The 22,428-nt window shown below is 47.8% G+C and overlaps 1 protein-coding gene across 4 annotated transcripts in view; it reads right to left on the bottom strand.

The window, feature by feature from the left end:
- The window catches only part of INF2 (inverted formin 2), a 43,779-nt gene extending 23,702 nt beyond the window's left edge, over nucleotides 1–20,077 (bottom strand). The window contains exons 1-2 of one of the 4 annotated variants that reach the window (XM_039378964.1): nucleotides 19,941–20,077; nucleotides 16–424 (exon numbers count right to left, since the gene is read on the bottom strand). In XM_039378964.1, coding sequence (XP_039234898.1) covers nucleotides 16–409 — 394 coding nt within the window. In that variant the 5' untranslated portion in view covers nucleotides 410–424; nucleotides 19,941–20,077. Of the gene's footprint in view, nucleotides 1–15; nucleotides 425–18,844; nucleotides 19,158–19,940 lie in introns of those variants that run through there. The other 3 variants (XM_039378962.1, XM_039378963.1, XM_027716496.2) reach the window with 3 other exon arrangements.
- Between the last annotated feature and the right edge of the window lie 2,351 nt (nucleotides 20,078–22,428).

Below are 22,428 nucleotides of genomic sequence, written 5' to 3'. Positions count from 1 at the left end.
AAGATGTCTTCTCACCTTGGAAGAGTTTTCTGACATAGCCCTCGTTGCTCACAATGTATTCGATGCCTTTGTGGGAGTTCATGACGGCTCGCACGCAGCTAATGCAGGTGAGCTGAAGCAAAGCATCGGATATCCTGGCCACTCCTCGCCCAGACAGCCTGTCCAGGGCTTCCAGAAGAAGGTCCAGCCCACACAGCTCCAGGAACTGGACCATCCAGGCATCGTCGCTGTTCTCCAGACGCTTCTTCAGCCCAGAGTAGTTCACCACCGATGGCATTTGCAGGAGACGGATGCACAGCTCCGGCTCTGCATTTTCCAGGTTGGCCTCTGACTGGTCAGTCTCCTGGGCTCCGAGTTTCTCCTTCAGGGCAGCCCACTTCTTGTGGGCACCTTCCTTTTTGATTGACATCGTGAACAGTTTGTTCTGAAAGAAAAAAAGAAGAGACAAAGTGAGATGTTTGTCTGGACTGAGCATAAACCATCCAGTAGTCTTGCTTTTTCTCCAGTTATCAGGATGTGAAACCCAACTACAGCAGGTCCCAGCTCTTCAGCATGTAGAGAACACACTGGAACCAGCCCTCTATTGAAGAAACTCAATATATCCCCACCTTAAACACATACATTACATTCAGGCTCTGAAAACTCTGCACAGAGACTTTTAGCACATCCAAGCCAGCAAATACAGCTTTAAAACTAGCCAATTTAGGCCAGTCAATAGCCACCACCTATTTTCATGCAGTGAAAGGATAAGGTTGGAAGTGGCATTATCAGTTCTAAACTCCTAATGCCCACTAAACCACTTTAAAATCTCACTGTGCTGGAGAGGCTGTGCAGTTTCTAAGCATTTGTAATGGGATGGAGAAGTAATTCTGAGCATATCCTGCTCATAAGAGCATCTAATCACCCTGTTCTCTTTTGCTTTTGTTTCTTTTGACTGATGTTGAGGTTAATTTTATAGCACTCACTTAAATCACTTCCTGTCTGCTGTAATAGCAAATATGTTTGCAAACATGGTGTTTGTGCATGATAATGTGAGAGCCTGACAGGTTGTGAGTGCAGGGATGGCAGAGGGAGGCTGAGAAAACAGCAGAGCACCTTTTTGGAGATGAGCAGTATAGTGGATTTCTGTGGCTGGGTTTTGGTAGCGGGGGGTGGGGAGGGGGCTACAGGGGTGGCTTCTGTTAGAAGCTGCTAGAAGCTTCCCCTGTTCCATGGAGCCAATGCCAGACAGCTCCAGGACAGACTTCCTGCCACTGGCCAAGGCCGAGCCAATTAGGAGTGATAGTAACACCTCTGTGATAACATATTTAAGAACAGAAGGTTGTTACGCAGAAGAAATTCCAGCCAGGGAAGAGCGTAGTGAGAACACGGGAACAACAAAGTAGACCCCAAGGTCAGTGCAGAAGGAGGGGCAGGAGGTGCTCCAGGCACTGGAGCTGTGGCCCTGCAGCCCCTGGTGCAGATCATGGTGGAGCAGCTGTGCCCCTGCAGCCCATGGAGGAGCCCATGCTGGAACAGGTGGATGCAGGAAGGAGATTGTGACCCCATGGGAGGCCCAGGATGGAGTGGGGTCCTGCTGGAGACCTGCAGCCCATGGAGAGGGAAGCCCGTGCTGGAGCAGGTTTTTCCCGGGTAGGACTTGTGGTCCCTGTGGGGGACCCACATCAGTACAGCTCACCTGTGAAGGACTGCACCCCATGGAGGAGTGACCCACGGGACAGCAGTTTGGGAAGAACCGCTGCCTGAAAGAAGGACTCACGCTGGAGAGGTCCATCAAGGACTGTCTCCTGTGGGAGGGACCCCACAGGAACAGGGGAAGGACTCCTCCCTCTGAGCAGTGGCAGAAACAACAACTGATCATAACCCCCATTCCCCGTCCCCCTGCACCGCTGGGGGGGAGGAGGGAGAACATGGAAGGAGGGGTGGGGGGAAGCTGCTTTTAAGACTGTTTTATTTCTCACTCTTTGGCTCTTATCCTGTTAGTAATAAATATAAGTACTATCCCCACTTCGAGTTTTGTTTTGCCCGTGAAGGTAATCAGTCACTGACCTCTCCCAGCTCTTAGCTGTTTTTTTTCTTAGCTGTTTTTTTTCTCTCTCCTCTGTCCTGTTACAGAGGGAGAATGAGAGCGGCTTTAGTGGGTACCTGGTATCTGGCCAGGGTCAACCCACTACAGGCTGCAATGGCTCATCTCCCTGGAGGGAATGGCCTGTTCAGCCAGGTTGTTATAGCAGCAAGGAGGGTCAGGAGCTGATTCAGCACAGAGAAACTGTAAGGCCAAGTGTAACTCTTGATGCCAGATTTTATGGTTTTAGGCAGGATTATTATTTTTCAGACCCACAGTGATTAAGTTATACAATGCAAGTCCTTTCCAAAGCTGCATGCAATCGTTTCAAAGCTGAATTGCTCCCAGAGATGACAGTTTGCCCAACAAGAAGGGGATAAACCTGGTGGACCCAAAGCCATCTATGGACGCGACTTCTCCTCCCTGCCATGCCCCCAGGACCTCTGTTCCCCTGGGCTGCTAAGCCTGCACAGGGCTCAAAATAACCTGGGGGCCAATTGGTGCCCAAAACTCAGCACTTAGGGGACTGAAGGGATTATGGGAGAGTCTTGTTTTTCCTTCCCAGCTCCAGCACAAGGGTTTCTAGCCCTGCAGAGAAAAGGCTGGAAAAATCTAAACTGAGTAATCTCTGGAAGGTTTTATTTGCCAGACAGCCAAGACAAAGGATGGACCATTTACACATGGTTGGAAGTAATCTCATTTTAAAGCCTACCTTGTGATTTTTCCTGGGGACTGTACTGTTGGGAAAGGTCCTGGCTGCTTCCCCACAGCCGAGCCACATGGCTTCTGCTTTACCCAGAAACCCATTTTGGCAGTCACACCTTGGCAAATATACAGCCAAAGGGTTTGCTCACTGATTTGTGTTAGGCATGATATTATAGGCCTAAACATGCCTCTTGGAAAGATGCAAAGCGTGATGGGACAGGATATTTGAACAATTTCCCTGAGAGAAGGTGATGGTGGGACTCTCTGGCAGGGGCACTCAGCTCACAGCTTCAAAGTCTGCATTGAGAGGTCAGAGGAGTGGAGGAGTTAGCAGGATATGGCGACAGAAAATCCCTTTAGAGAGCTTTGGAGAAACTCTTGCAGAGTTTCCTTTTGCTTCAATGGGAAAGGAGCTGGCCAACTGCCCAGTTGTTCCCTACTCTGTTGGCTGAAAAAAATGATGGCCACAATTGAAAAACATGAAGTTGTGGATATACCATCTGAGAACACACTGTACAGCTGAAAAGTGATAAAAAGACCATAAAAGAAAAAACAACCAACCAACCAAATCCCAAACAACAAACTCTCCTGCCAAAGCACAGGCTTGAGTTTCTAAGATTTGTCATCGCTGTCTGCATCCCAGAGCCCTTACTCACCCTTGGTAAAATTCTTATTGGATTAGTCAACCCCAGTCCCTCCCTTGTACCCAATCTCAGGTATTTGGGTTAGGCTCGATGCAAAGAAGAAGAAAGATCCTCCCTCCCTGGAGGGAGAGAAGCGAGAGTGCCCTGCCTCAGGTCACTGATGAGGCAGTGTCTGAAACCTCTCACCACAGTGAATTTACAGTCATGGGGTCAGAGAGGTGCTCCTACAGACCTGTCAAATCCTGCTCCATGATGTGTATTGAGCCCAGCCACCCCTTCCCAGTGCCTGGACCTTTGGTGAGGGCAGTGCTGAGGACCATCTGACCTGGGTGCTGGTCAGCCCAAGGGGCTGCAGAAATGGCTGCCAACTGCAAGCTTCCTCTCTCTTGTGTGACTTCTTTTTTATACTCAGCAAATCACTTTTTAAATTTGAGCATGTCTAAACATTTCTTATCAAATCAGATAACAAAGCAGGCTGGCTTTTTGCTCCCAGGTGTATAAATACTTCACCATATTGTATTTGTATTGTATTATATTGTATCAGCTACAGCAAGTCAGAGAAATTATAATAGCATTACTGACCTGAGGCTTAGCTGATTCCTGAAAATTAAGCTCCACCAGTGCAACAGGAGACAGGAAATACGGACAGAGCATCCTGTTTACCAGTGCATTTGTTCTGAATTATCCTTCCCTCCCACCTGCTCCACACAGATGTGAAGAGATGAGAAACAGAACCAGGCAGGTACCTCTCCAAACAGTCCTGGCTTGTGTTTTTATGCACTAGACTGAAAAAAATCGGATTGACTAAATATTCTTCCCCACAGAGAGTGCACACTTTTTGTAGGGAAGAAAAAGAGATGCCTAATGTATCTAATTGTAAAAAGGGAATAAAATAAATAGGAGCTGTACTATATAAATGGAAAGGAAATTAATATGGAGGAGAGGAGACAGCAGTACGATTCTGCAGATGGTGTGACAAATCTGTTTACAAACATAGATATGAGTGATATATTATGAATGAAACATCTTTCCATATTTTTCATGAAGCAAAGTGCTGCAAAGATGTTCAGATACATCCTTAAAGGGCTGGTAGTTTCACCTTTTATCTCTGACCACAGGAGCTTATCAGCAGGTAAATGATCTCAGCAGAGTGAGACAGACAAGGATTAAAATGGAACACATCTATCTGGCTGGCTCAGAGAGGCCATTTAGACTATGTTGGCTGAGGGAAGGACAGTCCCCTGACACAACCAGGCAAGATGCTCTACTTCAATGGCTGAATACACCTCACCTCTTGCCAGTAGAGGGGCATGGGGAGCTTTGCTTTTTGCTGCCCAGGCCATAGAAAAGGATGTGATGGTGGGAGCAATGTCCTCAGACTCTGTGTCCAATCATTCCTGCAGCATCCATTCTCTGCCCTCCCCAGCTGTATGCTCAGCATGGGTGCTGGGTGTGCTGCTCCCCTGGGCACATCCTGACAGTGCGTCTGTGCTTACTGCTGTGGGGACACCCACAGCCACAGCAAAGAATCATGGAATAGTTTAGGTTGGAAAAGACCTTTAAGGTCATTGAGTCCAACCATTAAGCCACTGTTGCCAAGCCCACCACTAAACCGTGTCCCCAAGTGCCACATCTACATGTCTTAAATACAACATTCTCCTCATCTTCTTCTCTCCCTCAGAGGTTGGTCAGGCCTGATGGGTAAGGACAACTGAAGAAGTATCAATGTAAAAACATTCTTAATTTTGGAAGATTCCTTTTGGAAACATAAAGGCATCCTAAAGGCTTGCCCTCGTGCTCCTGGCCACAGCAACACTGTGGTTCATGGTGCTGACTTCTTGGATCATTGGGTTTGCAAAGCTATAATATTCCCTGCATCCATCCAACCCAGTTCATAAAATTTCCTCCTCCTTTCTTTCTGAATCAGGTGCTACCCAGATTGAGTTTTCTGTGCCCCTCTGTCCTTCAAGTCAGCTCCTAGGGAGATGACATCTGTGAGATGAATCAGGGCACGTCAATACTTTCTCCATCCTGTGAAGCTGCGGAGAACAGAGCTGCACAGCACACAGTCTAAATTATTGCATGCCTCCAGGACGACATGGATCACAGCAAGGACTGGGGAGGACATGTAAAAAGAGATTTCTCAGGGCAGCTAAGTATAACTGAGTGAAAACAACAGGGAGAAAAACTGCAGATCAAAACTGGTCTGATTTTTTTGGAGCAAACTCGCTGCCTGTGCTAAAGAACGGGGGTGCGTGAGGGGGAACAGTAGTTTCTTGCTGCCCTTCGAAGTCTGGGAGCATCCCTATCCCACGTTCTGCCCTCACAGTCCTCTGCAAGGCTGCTGGGGCACATTGCTGGCCCCTGAGAAAAGCTGCTCAGCCCCTCCTTCCTTCCGTGCCTGTTCCTGGCACTCAGGAGCCCGTTCTGCCTGGCTGACTGCTAATGACAGGTTTTGCTTCTGGGTAGTTCCAGCTTTCACTCTGCTGCTGGGAATATGCTGAGCCTTTGTATTTTGCAACATGTCAGACTACTCAGTCACTAAAAAGAAAAAACATCCTGGCTAAATCACTTTTAGAAGCGTGACGGGTTTTCTCCACCTCTCCTTTTGCTTTCATTTGTACTGCTGTGTTTTCCCGTGCAGAGTCGGAACAGCTCGCGTACATACAGACTAACAAAACCATCCTCCCACACACTAAGACTAGTTGGGAGGAACCACAAATCTCTGTTTTAGAAACCAACCTGAGCCCCTGGTGTGGGCCCATTAGCCTCTGTAGGAAGCTGCAGTGTTCTCAGTCTCCCAGGGGAGCTGAGGGTAAGGGTACAGTGGGAAATGCAGGCGGGCAAGACAAAGGCATTGGTTTGCCCAACCGTCCTCGACTCAGCACGCAAACCTAGTGCTGCTCCACACTTCTGCTGCCATGGCCAGTAGCCACAGTAGCCTTTAGCTTTTCATATTCTTTATCCTCACCCATATCAGAAGCCAGAATGTGCAATTTATGCTCAAAAAATGAAAAGGTCTTGGAATGAGTGCCCAATCTTGTTCTTCAATACTGAAGAAGCTCATGGGGTCTCTAGCACACTATGCTTTGCTGTGGCACACCCCTCATGTGAGGCACACAGGAGTTCTCACAACACAGTGCAGGGTTGTCTGTGCCCACAGCAGTGCCACACCTTTACGGGGAGTGTTCTGTCTTTAGGAAATGAGAGAGCACGGACACACAATCTGCTGCAGCTGGGCAGGAGCTGTGCCATCGACATGCTGACTGGGCCTGGCATGGGGCTGGCAATGGCTTCTTCTGGCAGCAAACTTGCAGAGAAGGACTTCAGTGTATAGACAAAAAGTGGCCATACTGATATAAATTTGTATGTATTTTGCCAGTATAGCTTATTCTTTCACAAATAAAGGAAAAACATGTTGTCCTGATTCAGTCCCATCCACCACTATCAGGATGCTGTGTGCCAGCACAACTTTTCTCTCCTGGGCAAATACAAGCTACAATATTGTGTGATGTCTCACACAGAGGGTAAATGTGTCCATTCAGTATGTCTTGGTAGTGGTGGGGTTACACTAGGTTTAACCACACTGCGAAATAAAAGTCACCAGTGCCTTCTTCCTCACAGTAAATAAACAAATACATAAATCATCAGGCTGCTACAGGTACCACACACAAATCAAGCTTAAGTGAGATGCTCAAGGATGTTTACGTCAGGATCTTCAGTGGCATCTAAACCCTTATTTATATACTGAAAGGTTCCATGAGCTTTGCTTTAAATGGGTTTAAAACCACTCATTGTTAATATGATGACACTGTGTGAAGACACTCAATAACCATATCCCTTAAGCTGGTGAGCCAGGTTTAAACCAGATTGGTGCAGATCTCAGACCTTTGCTTTGGTAATGGCCACTGCCACTGGGGAGACCTGGCCAGAAGCAAGGCACCAGCCTTCCCCGTCTATATGAGTGCCCAGTCAGACAAACCAATATAAGCAGCTTTCCATGGTGGGTATGAGCCCTGGGCATCCTCACACGTTCCCGCAGGCCTTGGGAGGCATGGCGGATTTTGTGCTGGAGTGATGTGAGGTGGTAGCCAGCACTTGCCCCATGAAGACAGAGGGTGTCAACACCCAGCTGTGCTGCAGCAAATTGGACCACCAATGCTTCATCTCGGCCTCACTGGGGCTTCCCCCCTGCTATCATCAGCAGATCCGTGGGAGCCTCGGACCCCAGCTGGAAAGAAATGGGACTTAGGTCCAGATCCCAGGAAAACACTGATTGGGAGTAAGGCAGGTCTGGAGGACCCCCTGCTCCAGTGCCCCCATGCTCAGGCAGCACCTCCACCTGCTAGCAATCCCAGCATCATTCAGCATTTCCGGATGCAATTTATTATTCCAATTTGGGGGTCACGCGAGAAGCAGGAGCTGTTACCCAGCAACATGGACAGTGCAGTGGTAACTTTCTAAGACTTCCAGCTTCCGCTCTGTGGGAAGCTGTCACACAGATATTATGAGTGGCAAAACCCTATTATTGCTTTTTTTGTTGTTGATGTTTTTAAACACCTCCACAGGATGCCAAGAGGACAGAGAAAACTGTCAGAGAGAAGAATTCCTACCTCAGAGCTGAAGCCAAATAATTCCCTTGTCTCTCTCACATCGAAGGACCTTTCTGTACCAGTTGTGCAAGCCTTCCCTTCCCCAGCCAGCTCCTTTTCTCCTTCTCTGCCAAGCAACCTTCAGTCAATAAAGCCTAAATCCCCAAACGAGCACGTCTACAACTCTAAGAAAGTTCAACAGGATGTCAGTGTCTAATAGTATGCAAATACCAGCCTTCGGAAAGGTGCGAGGAAGTGACTTTTCTGTAGCCTCCAGGGAAGGCATTTGCATGTCATTTGTCACCCCTCTCATTCACACTGCACTGGGAGGGTGACACTTCCCCATGGGCTGGGAAGGCGGGAGCCTTGCACCCACTCCAAGTCCATCTGCCAGCATCAGAAAGCAGTCCTGCCATGGGGTTACTCAGAGAAGGGAAATGACCAAAGCAGGGAAATGATCTGGCAGAGGAAAGGGAAAAAAATAGAAAAGAAAAAAAGAGGATGCAGGATGGCCAGGGTGGTGGGACGGAGAGCATGGGGGTGGGTGGGGCAGCCCCTTGCATCTTTCATGAGCTGCACTGGGTTTTCTGGCTTTGTGACACCAGAGCTTTAAACACTGTAAGATCTCAGGGCTCTCTGCAATACTGGAAGAGCCAGGACAGTTTAAAATACTGAGGATGTCTAACCCAAGGCTGCCCATTGTGGGAGCTGGGAGAGGATCAGCAAAGCAAAGATCGAGGGCTCAGGCAGTGTCCTCTGGGCAGGGGCTCAATGACGAGAATCCTGCCCTCACTGGGCACCTCTAAAGTCCTGGTGAACTTCAGTCAAGCCCAGCTTTTACAGGCTGAGCAGGCTCTGAAGATATTAAAAGCTCTTTTTAACAGAAAATATCTCTGTGCCTTTCTGGTTGACATTTCACGTGGAAACTAGTTTGTGAGCCACAGCTGCCAAGTGCATCCATTCAGCCTCTCGGGAGGTGTTAACTGAAACCCAGTCATTATTAAATTGTGAATATTTCAACATGGCCCATTTTAGCATAGGCCTCCTGCCCGGCTCAGGGTAGCAGCCTTCAAAAAAAAAATACTGCTTATTTCTTACTCTGTGAGGTTCTACTCTGAAATGAACCTCCTAGATCAAAAGTTGGAGCCCACAGCAAGAGTCTTCCTGCCTTAGGTGGGAAACTCAACCCTTGTGTACATGAGCACAACTCCACCAGTATTAGAAATCCACTGATCTGTCTGCCCTTTAGTCCAAATTCAGCTGGCCTTTAAGAGACCAACTACCACGTGCTTTCTAATTAAAACAGTTTCACCACAACAATTTAATGTCCAAGGAAATGACTCCACATAATTCCCCATCCTGCCACAGGAAACACTCTGGGGGTGTGTCTATACAATCCAAGACTAATGTTAATTCACGATGGGTTTTACAACAGCAAGTGAATGTCCCTATGCATAGCATTCACTCCTGAAGTTTAATCCTCAAGTCCTCAGAAGATTAGTTGCTAATCGGGTTCCTAGGAGCAGGACCAGGCTCACAGCAGGTTTTAGTGAACAAAAAAAAAAAAATTAAGGGGAAAAAAAAGTCCTGCAAAGAAAGGATTGTGATGGTGCAACATTTCTGTCCCTGAAAACCATGGAAGAAATGTAAAAGGCTATCAGTCAGCTCCCATCAGATTTCATCTGAAGCCTGGATCTGTGAGAAATGCCAGAAATGCTTCTCTTAGAAAGGCTGCATCATTTCCCACATAAAAATGAAAAAGAAAAAGCAGAAGCAGAGAAGTTCGTCTGAAAAGCAGAAAAAACAGCTCTAGAGCTGCAGTGGCTGTCTGTGGGTCCCAAGGACATGAAGAGCAGCAGCAGTGGGCAGCATCTGAGAAAAATGAGGTCATTTGGAACCCAGCTCTTGCTCCCAAGAACCCAAGCATCACTCTTGCTGCTTCCAGATGTTTGCTGCTCTGCCTGCTGCAGACAGCTGCCCACACCCTCACCATGCTCTAATGCCAGCCTGAGTGGGAGCACCTCGTGGAAAGATGGATGTTCCTGCACCCTGCTGAGCTCAGCTCTGGCCAAAGTCCATCAACCTGACTGTCTGTAACTTGGCCCCAGCAAAGGTGTTTGCTTTTCACTGCATGACTAGAAAGAATCCAGGCATGGGGTTGTGTCTCTGATGGAATGTTTTGGGCACTGCCTGGGGAGAGAGGGTTTCCTCAGCACATCTGGCCTACTCTTCCTCTAGAGGAAGCAGCGGCAGCCCCAAGCTGATGTGCTTGGAGAGGGGTGCCAGTGGGAGTCCAAAGGCTTATCTTCCAGGAGAGCTGAGTGCTAACCTGGGGAGTGAAGCTTTGCCCCCAGACCACAAGGATGTAGGGTGTTAAGGGCATAAATCCTTTTATGGATCCATTCCCTCATGTCTGAGCTTCCATCCTACCAACTTTACTTTCAAGTCACTCAGAGAGAGGGCTAATGGTTTTCCCCCAGCAGATCAGCCCAATTTTACCCTAGTTTTAGCAGATGATTTGGTGGTCCTCTGAATAGTAACTACACCAAAATCAGACAGATTATATCAAGAACTAAGAGTTTAGTCCCATGTTAGGTAAGGCAGAGCTGAGATCCTCTACACGTCAAGTATCGCTCTGCTGCCTCTGAAGCACAGTGCAATGGCTTCACTGCCCACACGGCAGGTCCACAAAATGCAGGAATCCAATTAAACAGACATAAATACAGCCCATTTGCCTTTAGGAATTAGATTATTCCTAATTACAGCAATCAGTGTCTTCTCACTGCTCTGCGTTTCTGTAACAAACCCATTCCCGTGCCAGTGGCTTTTCAAGCAAGACGTGTGAAGGGTTTTGGAAAGGAGACACCCAGCTCATTTCTGGCTGGCAGGGACAGATGCCAGCCAGAGGTCTGCTGAGTTGGCTCTTTTTAGGTGATCCTGCCTAAAATGCCTAGTATCACTTGCTACTAAATTACTAAACATCAGCATAGGCAGTATTCAGGAATTACAGGTGTAATTCGCCTCTGTATCTCTGGGACCAGATTACTGGCTATTGTGGTACCTATGTGGCCAGTGAAGACAACCACACGCTTTTATAGGGGAAAAATTAGGGTACTGGAAAGAAATGTGGATAATTCAGCTTCTCTGTTCATCTGAGAACTGAGCTCTGAGTTAAGCAACCAGAAGTACCAGTGTCAAAGGGAGTCCTGAAATGGCACTGAAAGGGGATTTGGCCAGGTGAGGATATATAAATTTAGGGGGAGAGCCAAATCTCCCCCTTCACCGACAAGATGTCTGGCCTTTGCAACATGACCCTGTGCCGTGGGGAAAGCAGGAGATGCCAGAAGAACTGCTGGGAAGCAGATGGGGTGAACGAACGCTGACCTTCCCAGGTACAGAAAGAGCACAGTGACAGCAGCTGGTTTGCTCCCTCCATAGGGAGCAGAGACATCTGAGCATCCTCAGGAAGCCACAGAAGCAAGACAGGAACTGCAAATCTGGCTGCTGCTGGCTCTTCTGCTTACTGAATTTCTCTACTCTCCTCAGAGACTGATATCCATCCATCCCTCTTGCCACAGACCAGCTCTCTGACTGCTTTTCTGCTGAATACATTCACTTTAGAGGATGTTAAAAGGAAGAAAAAAAAGCCCTCTGAAGTAGTCTTTATTTAATGGATACTTCAGATAACAAAAATAAAAGACTTTGCTACTGCCAGCACATGCATATTTCCGGGAACTTTGTATTTAATGGGGTCGATCTGCTTAAAACATCCACAAAACTTGCTCTGCAGTTCTTTTGGTAGGAAGCTTCTGCAACAAAGAAACATCCTGTTTTGGGGAGGGTGCTTCCAGCTGGGGAGATGAAAGCATTAACTGTGGGGAACTTGGTGCTTTCTTTGGGCAGGTGATGGCAAAAGTCTCTGCCAAAATCCCAAACCGCACTAGCAGTTCTGCCCAGAGCAAAGGGCACAGACCCATGTACAGGTTTCTAAAGGATGTATGTGCACCTAAGCACAGGCTGAGGAAGGAGCCTGGTATTTATACAGTTTATTTATCCTGCATACAGATATTGCACATGTACTAAGGTTGCAGGGGAACCGCTTAGGCATTGCCAGGATGAAGGCTGCCACGGCAGATGAACTCTGCTCCCCTGTACACACACTGGTGCTGCAGCAGCAAGAAGATGTAATTACAGAAGAAAGACCATCCAAGACTTGCCCACAGGGAGAGAGGTAGGCAGGTCCTGTCCTCTGTACTCTTTCAGCCCAAACACAAGCCCTCCTCACTTGCACAAGGATGAAGACCTTCAGGGAGACAATAGCTCTTCCTTAGAAACCAGTTTGATGTCAGAGGTCTGAAGGGGAAAAGGTTGAGGGCACCACTAAGCCAAAGAGCTACACAGATCCATATCAACCTTTACAGACATCAGTTCCGGAAAAAAGCTACCAAGACACCAGAATGGTACAGAAGGGAGAAGTATTTTTCCAGCTGTTCTCCAAAAGGGCTGCAAACATAATTCCCTCCTATAGAAATCAGCTTTTCCATTCAACTGCTGACGAATCAGGGTGGCTGGTATCTCATCTGGTGAACAGCCCAAAAGCAAACATTCTGAGTGTTTTTGTTCAGATAAGGCTGACCCTAGTCAGGATTCCTAATGGCCTGGGCGAAGCACATATTTCACACATTAAGGAGCACAGCCTCAGATACTGCCAGGTACTTTTCTGCACGATTGTGAGAATGTGAACGCTAAGAGTAACCAGAAAACATGCTCAGCTGCTAATTCAAGAAGTTAAGCATTTGAGCAGTTTAAAATAAATTCTTGAAGAAGGGCAGCTTAGCATGATTTCAACATAATCCAAAAGATTATGTTGAAATCAAAAGATACCTTCAAAGTATTTGCTCTTCCGTTGGGTGAAAAAGTCTGAAGAGCCTGTTTTATAACGCAGTAATCCTAAAACATTGACTGGCTTAACCCCTCATTTTGCTACAGTACTTGGTCCAGCTGTTTTGAGAGGACCTAAAGTTGTCCTCCTTGATATTATCTTTCCAGTTCTAAGTCAGTCTTGGAATTAATGCAAACAGATTTTAATATGGCCCAACCAACTGGAGGTTGATCCTGGGAATTTCTCATGCTGTGGCAAAATGACCTTACTGTACATGCAGGATACCTTATACTGACATTTTGATCTCTTTCAGTTTTTCCTGCAGTATAATTTAAATCACTTTAGAAATAAGTGATACCGTTTTGTTGTTTGCAAAGAAATCACTTGTTCAGTCATATCCTCAGGTTTGCATAGTCTAAAGAGCTGCAGTGCTTTATGCCAGCTGAACTTGTGCTGTCATTAATCTTCAAGAGGAAAATCACTGTATTTATCTAATAAATTAATACACAATTAATATTAGGATATCATTTTATAAGTGATTCATCTCTACACATATGGCTTGCCCCAACACTTGCTTACAAGTGTTATCAGAACAGGAGTTTGGGAATTACAGGCTTGTAAATCAATTTAGCTTTGTGTTAGTCCTTTCCCTTCCTTTCTAGATAAATAGAGGCCTTATTTAAGGCTTGGTAATGTTTGTGAAGGTTCAGTCCATTTCCAGTAATGGAAACAACAAAACCCAGAATTTATCCCCGGACTTACAAAAGAAGCCTCAGAACTGGGTAAATATAAAATAACTCATGAATATTGGACAGCTTGTTCTGAAATGGGGAACTACAGCCCATCAGTGCATAAACAAGTGAGCAGAGCCAGGCAGGCTGGAAAGCTGCCTTTCGAGGGAGAAATGGAGCAGCTCAGCCAGGCTTCAGAAGCGAGCTACTCAGGGAGCCGGCTGCCACATCAGCGTGATGTAAACCAGAAGGGAAACAAGCTATAAAATGTATCAGGGAATAAAAATATTTGTTCCCCAGTTCACCTTCACGGTGGGCTCAGAGTTGCACTGTTTGTCATATCAGTCAAGAAGAAGACACATTCACAAATACTTCCTAAATTGCAGAGCCCACTGCTGACATACCAGGTAAATACTGCAACACCCAGTTTCTTATTCCTTGCGAACTTTCATGCTCTGGCTCGGAGCACACTTGCTTTACTGTATTGTGCACACAGTTGAAAGTTAAGCTGACCAATTCTAAAGGATTTATCTCTTTTTTTTTTTTAAAATAGCAGAAGTAATTAATCTGCTTCAGAGAATGAATCAGCCTTTTCTGAGCTAGAAGCACACAAAGGAGAAGATTGTGGCTGTTTCTGGGGCGGGAGGGAGGCTTACTCACACAGATGATGCAGCGGAGGCGGCTGCCCAGAGTCCACAGCTGTGGGCAGCGAGGGGGGCAAAACCCCAAAGCTGGACCCCAAAACCCCCTGGTGCCACTTGGGGCCCCCAAGGGACCCGCTGGGACAGAGGGAAAGATCTCGGAGCTGGGCACTGCAGTGTTGATGGAAGAAACGGGCCAGTGCACAAGGAATGGTCCAGGGAGGGTTGTGTGGCTTTGCCTCTCCTCCTGCATCCCTCTGGGTTGCACCCCCAGCCCGTAAGGGGCTGCACCCACTCCTTGGAGTAAATCCTTTGGCAGCAGGGATCATCCTTTTATTTAGGTGAAGTACCTTGATCTCGGCCAGACAGTGGAATGAGTTGATTTGCCACAATTTGACTTCTCGGCAGGGTGTGGGAAGAAAAGCATCACCCACAAAAACCTGCTGCCTTGTACAATGGGAACTTTTGTTTCCACTTGGGGCCTCTGTCAGAAAATAAAGCTAACACTTAGCTCACTGCTTCCAGAGAATGCTGGGCAATGACTTAACAGAAAAGCAGGATGGACGAGGAGCAGACACTTCCCAGATAGGGGAAACCAGCAGAACAGAAGCAGCATGGAGATAGCTGCCTCATTAAAAATAATGCAATTTAACCGACAGAGCGGAGGGTAACAAAGTTATTCCTTAGCTACATTGACACAAGCAGAGATGCTCACCAAAGTTATAAATAAAGAAAGAAAGATGATGCCAACCTCATTCATTGATCTGGAGAGAGGAAAGGGGCTCTGCTGCTTCTCTCCCTTCATCTCCTCTGCTTACCAAGGTACACTGGGGAGAGGCTGTGCCTCCAGCAAGAGATGAGCTCACCGTGCAGTCCCTGGGACAGGGACAAGGCTGGATGTCCCTACCTCTGGGGAACACAGTGGGGGGACAGGTGGCCATGACTCCCCATGCAGAGGCTCCGTGCAAAACAGATCTGCGGGTCTCCAAACTCATTTGACCTCTGCAACCGCAAAATCCATTTTAAAGTACAACTAAATATAGAGGTTTTATGGCTGCAGGGTGACTCCTTTCCCACACTTTCCTGGAGTGATCTCCAAATTCCTGTGCTGTCCTCGCTTGTTAAAATGTGACTCAGCTCTCCCAGCTGGAAAAGTGGAGACCCACTTAGTCCCAAGGTGGCCAGCTGCCACTAGTGATGTCCTATGTTGGCGTTAACCACAGCTTGGGAGCAGCAGAGGCAACAGAAGGCTTTGCAAGTTGGATTTGGGGTGAAATCAGTATTACTGAACCTGTGGGTACTCTGAGAGCAGCTACGCAAACCATCAACTGAAATTTCCTTTGTGTCCCTTTTGGGCAATTCCTCTCAGCACCAAGGGGTGACTGAGGACACCTGCTCAACAGACCCTAATGGAGCAGCAATGCAAAGAGCAAATCCCTCCTCTGCCCTCAGACATTCCCCCAAATTAATACCATTTACACCTCAGCTGAGGCAAAATAATGGCTGTGGTAAGAAAAACAAATGGGAAGTCAATGCCAAGTAGCAGGACCTGGTGATTCCCACTACAACCTTGCCAAATTCAACATCCTGCCTTACCAGCTACAGCATCTGGCAGTTCTTCATTTGCCTGTACTTGTTTTCCTGGACATAGTGCTGGAGCAACATCCCTTCTGAAGTGACCTGTTTCTTTTAGGGTAGTTAAACATTTTGGAATCAGCTGAGTGACTCCAACGCTGGGATGAGGACTTCATCCACCAGCTCTCAGTCCTCCTTTCTGGCTTTGCCTGATGTCCTTTATCTGGCTTACTCTTTTTTTGGAGCACCTTGAAATACACCATCAAATGCTAAAGAGGTTTTGCAAACACTATTGCTTGCTTAAGATTCTCATTGATCTGTGGCTTCAGCATTCCCAGGGCTTTGAAATGTCAGCTCAGGTATCAAACCAGTAGAAACAGCTGAATCTGGGAACAATATGTGTTCGTTATATCAAACAGAAAAACCACCATGCTGTTAGACGCTCTCCTGATGATTTCTGCAGATGTGAGAGGCTGGCTGGCAAAACAGCAACAAATGTTCACCTGCCACATCACACAACCACTTACTTAACTGCGGGCACTCCTGTAGATGCCAGGCTATGACTCAGGGGCTCATGTATGAACCCCACACCCCTATTTGTTTCCACATTCAGTTCCACTAAACCAGCTCATCTACCGCTGACGTTATCTGGTAGCAATTATAAGGCTTGGCTGTTGCTCACTAGTAATTTTTTTTCCTAGGAAAAAAAGATGATACTTGCCCTTGACAAGAATCTTGAGAGGCACAGAGAAGTTGCCCAAATGCAGAGAACCCTTTTTCGAAGCATTCCCGTTTTGTGCTTTGCTCCAGTTCTTAAAGCATGCCTGCAGAACTGGGACAACTGGGATGCTGTGACAAACCCCACACCAGACCTACAAGTACGATGCTGGCCTTCATTAGAAGGAGAAAGTCAAAGCTCAAAATTTGACACGGCTTTTTTCCTTCCCCCAATTTGTTCTTAGCACTTCAGTTGACAGCACAGAACCCAAGAGGTCTCTGTATAATTAAAATACAGATTGTTTGCCTGCTCTGTTGCAGCACTTGGTGCTCTCAGTGCTTTTTCTGGCCACTGGGAAATGAAAGCAGGCTCTGCAGCAGCACACTCATGAGCACTGTGTGATAAACTGCTGCACATGCAGTGCTGAGAAACACTGGAATAAACTTGAGTTTGGTGGATAACACCAAAGGGCTTATAATATATTAGGTCAGAAGCAGGTAGTCATGCACTGAACACGAGGAGCATCATGCTGCAGAACTGCATCTAGCTTCTGCAAAATATTTGGGTTTTTTTCATCTGATTATATAAAAAGCCATGTCCAATGTTAATGAACAGAACAGGGATAACTCCTTGTGAAGTGTTTATCTGCACATACTGGCTGTGGTATTTTGGACCGAGCAGAGCTGGATTTGTTCAGTACCTTGTGAGCTGACTTTGTTGATTCAGTGGGTGGTACTTCCTCTGAATCACTATTGATAGACCCTACTGCAAATATTAAGAGCGAGGATATTCGACTGGGAGCTAAATCTGAGCTCAGATATTAGCACTGAGTTTGTCTGAAGTTCCTGCAGCTGTTTCAGCTCTATGAATATTGTTCACTGCCCAGTCTACAGCACTGTGTTGATACCCACTGCTGAATTACACCCGTCTTCTACTCACGGCTGGTTACAGCACAATGGTGGGATTAAACATCCCTCATCAACAGAATAATTGTTGCAGAAAAAAAACACCCTAATAACTGATGCCATGGAAGTAAACAGGGGGAAAGGAGGACAAGATGCAACTTAGCTTGCTTTGGTAAGAAAAATTTTCTACTCAGCTAGTAGAAAATTGGGAAACGTACCCAGTGTACCCGGCACACAAGACAGGGGCAAAATTCAGCTTCAAACTCATCTGAAGTACATACAGCCAACTTGCTGAGCAGCTCAGCAAAATCAGGACTTAACAAACAAAAGATGACAAATCGTAATAAATAGGGTACAGACCTAAAAGGATTGGACAGACAATCAAATGGAAGAGTCAGTCTGAATTTGGCAGGGGTCACTACAAACTTAAGTTCTCCCTTCATGACGGAGCAAGTGGGAGAAAGCTGGGGGAATACTGTACCAGCACAGAACATGGGGATATGCAATAAAAAAAGGATTAATAAGAGGCCTGGAGTAAGATGAGAGCTGACAGCAGAAAACAAGTCAGATGGACATCTGAGGAAGAAAATCACAGTTTCCCACCCCCATCACAGGACAGGAGGAACCTGAGGAGGAGGTTAATTGCAGTACCTACCAGCTGAGGGATTTATTTCCAGGTGAGATGTCAAAACACAAGAGGCACAGGACAGACCTCTGAGCCTGGTAGCTCTGCTCATCCACAGGGAAGTCAGAGAATAAGAAGGCCAGCTCATGACTGCCAGGGAGCAGCATAAGCTGGAGCCCGCTTCATGAAAGCAGACAGCAAGTTCTATCTTGCATGGCATGACACAATGAAAAGCATTCAACTCCTATTTCTATATTGATAAGAGAGAAAAGCATCTATACTGGGAGAACTAAGCAGTCACAGTGCAAATACAAAGTAAGAGAAAACCATATATTGGAGAAAAAATTACGGTGTCAGTTCAGTAGTGAAACTTCCCCTTCCCAGGAGACCAGGGACAAATGAATTACAGTGGTGTGCAATAAGGCATAATATCATTCTGTGTTTAGATTTGCTGACCTGCCAGGTCCCTTCCTGTCCTACATTTAGATTATCTTTTATACAATGGGTCTTGTACACTGCTTGCATTTTTTGAGCAATATTCTTGGATGACAGCCTAGAAATGGGATTATTAACTTATAATAGGACAAAAAAAAAAAATCACATATTCTCATAGGTTCCTATGATCCCCTCCTGCCCACCCCCCCAGTTTTGGCAGCCTCTGTGTAGCAGAAAAACAAGTTTAAGTGGATGGCAGAGAAATGAGATTAGTGGCCAGACAGCCCAAATTCTGAGCAAGTTCAGTAGGACGATGGCAACCTTACCGTAACTCTGCTGACTCCAACTTTTCTTTTCAACTGACTTAGGCCAGAAGTTTCCTTGCAATTTACCAGGGAGCCTCAGGTCGTTTCCCACTGTGTTTACCCTGAGAAATTCTTCAGAAATCCGAGAAAAGCAATGTACATTTCACAGTGTCGATCTGGTACTGGGAGGGATGACCACGAACACAGTTCTGGGGTATTCCTCCTAAGATCAGTGTGTCTGAGCACTCCTTCCCCGCCCCCGAGCTCTGGAATTCAGCTCTGCGTGCTGATGTTGCAAGAAGCCATTTCATCATTGCAGAGTTATTGAGCAAAAGGGAGGATGAGGCTGGAGAGAAGTATGTGGGAAAAGTGGGCAGGACTTGGGAGACGTCCGAAAACCACTGGATAAGAGAATATTTCAAAATAAAAGCCTGAAAGTTGCCCAGCCCGGACACAGGCACAGCAGCCATACACTCTATGCTAGGAGATGCTCAGTCACCCCCCGGCACAGCAGGACCACATCCCACCTGCACATCACACCTGCAACCCGCACCACGTTGCACCTACACGTGCAATCTGGACCACGTCATACCTAGACACGGTGTAGCTGCACCTGCGATCCAAACCACATCCACCACCTGCGATCCAAACCACATCCAGCCCGTACACGGTATGTTTGCAGCTGCAATCCGGACCAGCTCCCACCTGTATGCTCTACCGTCGCACCTGCATTCTGGTCCAGGTCCCACCTATCCACCGCTCTGTTGCATCTGCAACCCGGACTGGCTCCTACCTCTCCCACGTCCCAGCGGGGACCACGTCCCAGCGATGCGCCCTGCGGCCACACCTGCAGCCCAGACCGGGTCCTACCTACACCTCCCTGCTCCTGTCGCGCCTCCACCCCCCCCTGCGCTCAGCCATCCCTCTCTGCAGCTTCCAAGCCGCCTGCCGAGCTCCGGCCCGCCGAGCTCCTTCCTCCCCGGTCACCGGGGCTGGGACCGGGGGGACGCCAGCGGAGGGAGGGGGAGATGCTCAGGCGGGCTGCAGCCCCGGGAGGGGGGTTCAGCCCAACTTGTCCCGGCTGAGAGGACCCCACGATCGCGGAGCTCGGCCTTACCGCGGCGCTTTCCTGCGGCGGGCACCGACCCTGCGGCGGGCAAGGACCCTCCGCCGGCGCCCGCAGCCTTCGGGCTCTGCCCGCCCGCAGCAGCCTCGCCCCGTTCCGGGGCGGGGCGCGGGCGGAGCGGGGGGTCCGGACCGGCCCCGCTGGGGAAGTTTCTTCCCACCCGGCCGGGGGGTCCCGCTGCGCCGCCCCCGCCCCGCGTTCTGCCGGGGATGTCACCGCGGCAGCGCCGGTCCTCTCTCCTGGTATCGCCCTGGCAGAGCATCCCCGGAGGAAGAGCCCTCCCCGGAGCCAACATCCCCCTCGCCGCTCCTCTCGCCGCAGAGAGGTCCTGAACCCCCCTCAATGTGCCCCTTCCTCCTGTGGCCCCTGGGCGCCCTGGAGGCGAGCTCTGCCCTCCCGCCCCAGCCAGAACCGTCTGAGAGCCCTGCTGTGCCCCGGTGCGTGCGGGTGCGCCCCGTCCCCGGTGGGGGGACCCTCTCTGTCCAGCCAAGGGACCATGCACCTTCCTCTCGGGACCCCAGCACCCTTGTCTCCGCAATTTAAGTGCCTCAATTTTGACATTGAATCGTAGAAACATGGCATCTATTAGGTTGGAAAAGACCTCTAAGTCAATCAAGTCCAGTCATTAACCCAGCACTGCCAAGTCCACCACTAAACCATGTCTCCAAGTGCCACATCTACACACCTTTTAAATAACTCCAGGGATGGTGCTTCAACCACTTCCCTGGGAAGCCTGTTCCAATGCTTGAATCTTGTACTTGGCACCAGGTTAGTAAAGGTGATATTTGAGCGTTTTTCCACAGATTTTGAGTGTGTCATCATGTAAACATCCAGAGAGATACAGCCTAAAGTTGAAATCAATACAAGTTCAATATCTTGCAGTAGTTCAGATCAATGGGCACACCCAACCAAGCCCTCAGAGGGGAAGGATTCCTTTTCCCTTAGCGAAACACATCAGCTCTAGAGATGAGCACTGAAACAGTGGAGTTAAATTAAATATTATCAGCCAATGGGGAGAATTTGGTGGAAAAGTTTGTTTCCCTTTGTGGGTCAGAAGTGCTGTCTCCTATAGGCATTAGGGGCCAGAGTCAGTTTTGATTTCAGGCAGAGCCACTCAGCTTCACCATCCAGAGAAAATCTGGCAGGGAAAATTAAGGAGCAGGGAGAAGGGGATAGCTGATGTAAAAATCATGATGAAGTGTTTTGCAAAGGGCTGCTGCAAGCTGATGAGAGCTGAGCTTAGACCACTGAGTGTGATTACAGGAGACTGGAGGATAGTTACAGGGTAAGAACATAGGGCTGTGCATCTCTGAGACTCCAAATTGGAAAATGGGACCTGAGGTTTTACTGTTTGGCGTAAAACACTCCTCTGTTTTTAGTGGAAGAGGAGACAAATGGAAAAAGACTGCCTCTCTGAGAGATGGCAGTTAACCAGAGTGGCTCATCGGTTTTTCTTTTACCCAAAATAAATGTTCCTAATTGGTATCTTATGCAATACTCAGGTGAGCATGTACTTAGCTTTACAAATCTACATAATAGGCAAAATGGATGTGTCCCCTGCAATCTTCCTCTGAAGGGTATAAACCCGATTTTGAAAGAGCTGTTTGTTGTTTAGGAAATAGTAATTGCTTTTGCCTGCTGCTGCTGTTCTTGCTTTAGCCTTTTTTCCATTCTCTGCAAGTTTTTCTACTTTGATGTGTGAAGAATAACAGGGAACTCAAATGTTTCCTGCTTGAGCGCATTTTTCTTCTTCTTTGCTTTTGTCTGCTCCCTTTGCACTCTGGGGCAGCCCTGTCAGGGCTGGCCATGCAGAAGGCAGTTAGGCAGAACACCTTGCTCTTGGCTGTGATGTGACCCATGGGTCTTCCCCTCATGATGCCTCAGTCATAAGCCCATTTCAGGTATTTTCAGCATCAGGTTTGTGGCCTCTGTCCCACATGGTGTGTGCTGGGGCAGTTGGCCAGTGGATCCTTTAAGCCACTTATCAGCAGTGTTTGTAGGACCAGGGGGTAGCAGGGAGGCTGTGGAGCTGGGTTACATGCAGGAGACCTACAGTTCACACAGTGACCTTGTACTTGGGGCAGATAAGAGACAGCAAGGGAGCTCTTCTTCTTCCTCTGTGTGTCACTGCTTTACTCATTCTTACCCAAATGCTTGATGCATGTCAGTCCTGCTTTCTGACGTGGACATGAGAAGGACAGTACACATGGCCCTAAAAATTGCTCATGGAAGACCAATTATACCTGCTGTACTATGAAGGCTCTCACCATCTGATGTAGGAGTGAGGAGCAAAACTCAAGAAAAGACAGGGCAAGGAGAAAAAATGAAACTCTGTGTAAAAACCCCTCATTTTTGCCAAAATCCCTTTTGACCAAAGCAGATATGACTGCGGGGGTGAACAGTGAACACACAAATGCTCCTTTGTTGGGATAAAACCACATTGTGCATGTATGTCCAGAGTATGTGGTGTGGCCGAGGG

This window comes from Pipra filicauda, unplaced genomic scaffold (genome assembly GCF_003945595.2).
Source record: "Pipra filicauda isolate LSUMZ 115617 unplaced genomic scaffold, ASM394559v2 scaffold151_size3305965_pilon, whole genome shotgun sequence".
NCBI classification, from domain to species: Eukaryota; Metazoa; Chordata; class Aves; order Passeriformes; family Pipridae; genus Pipra; species Pipra filicauda.
Note: the sequence above shows the minus strand (reverse complement) of the source record. Positions and strands in the feature narration are given on the sequence as shown.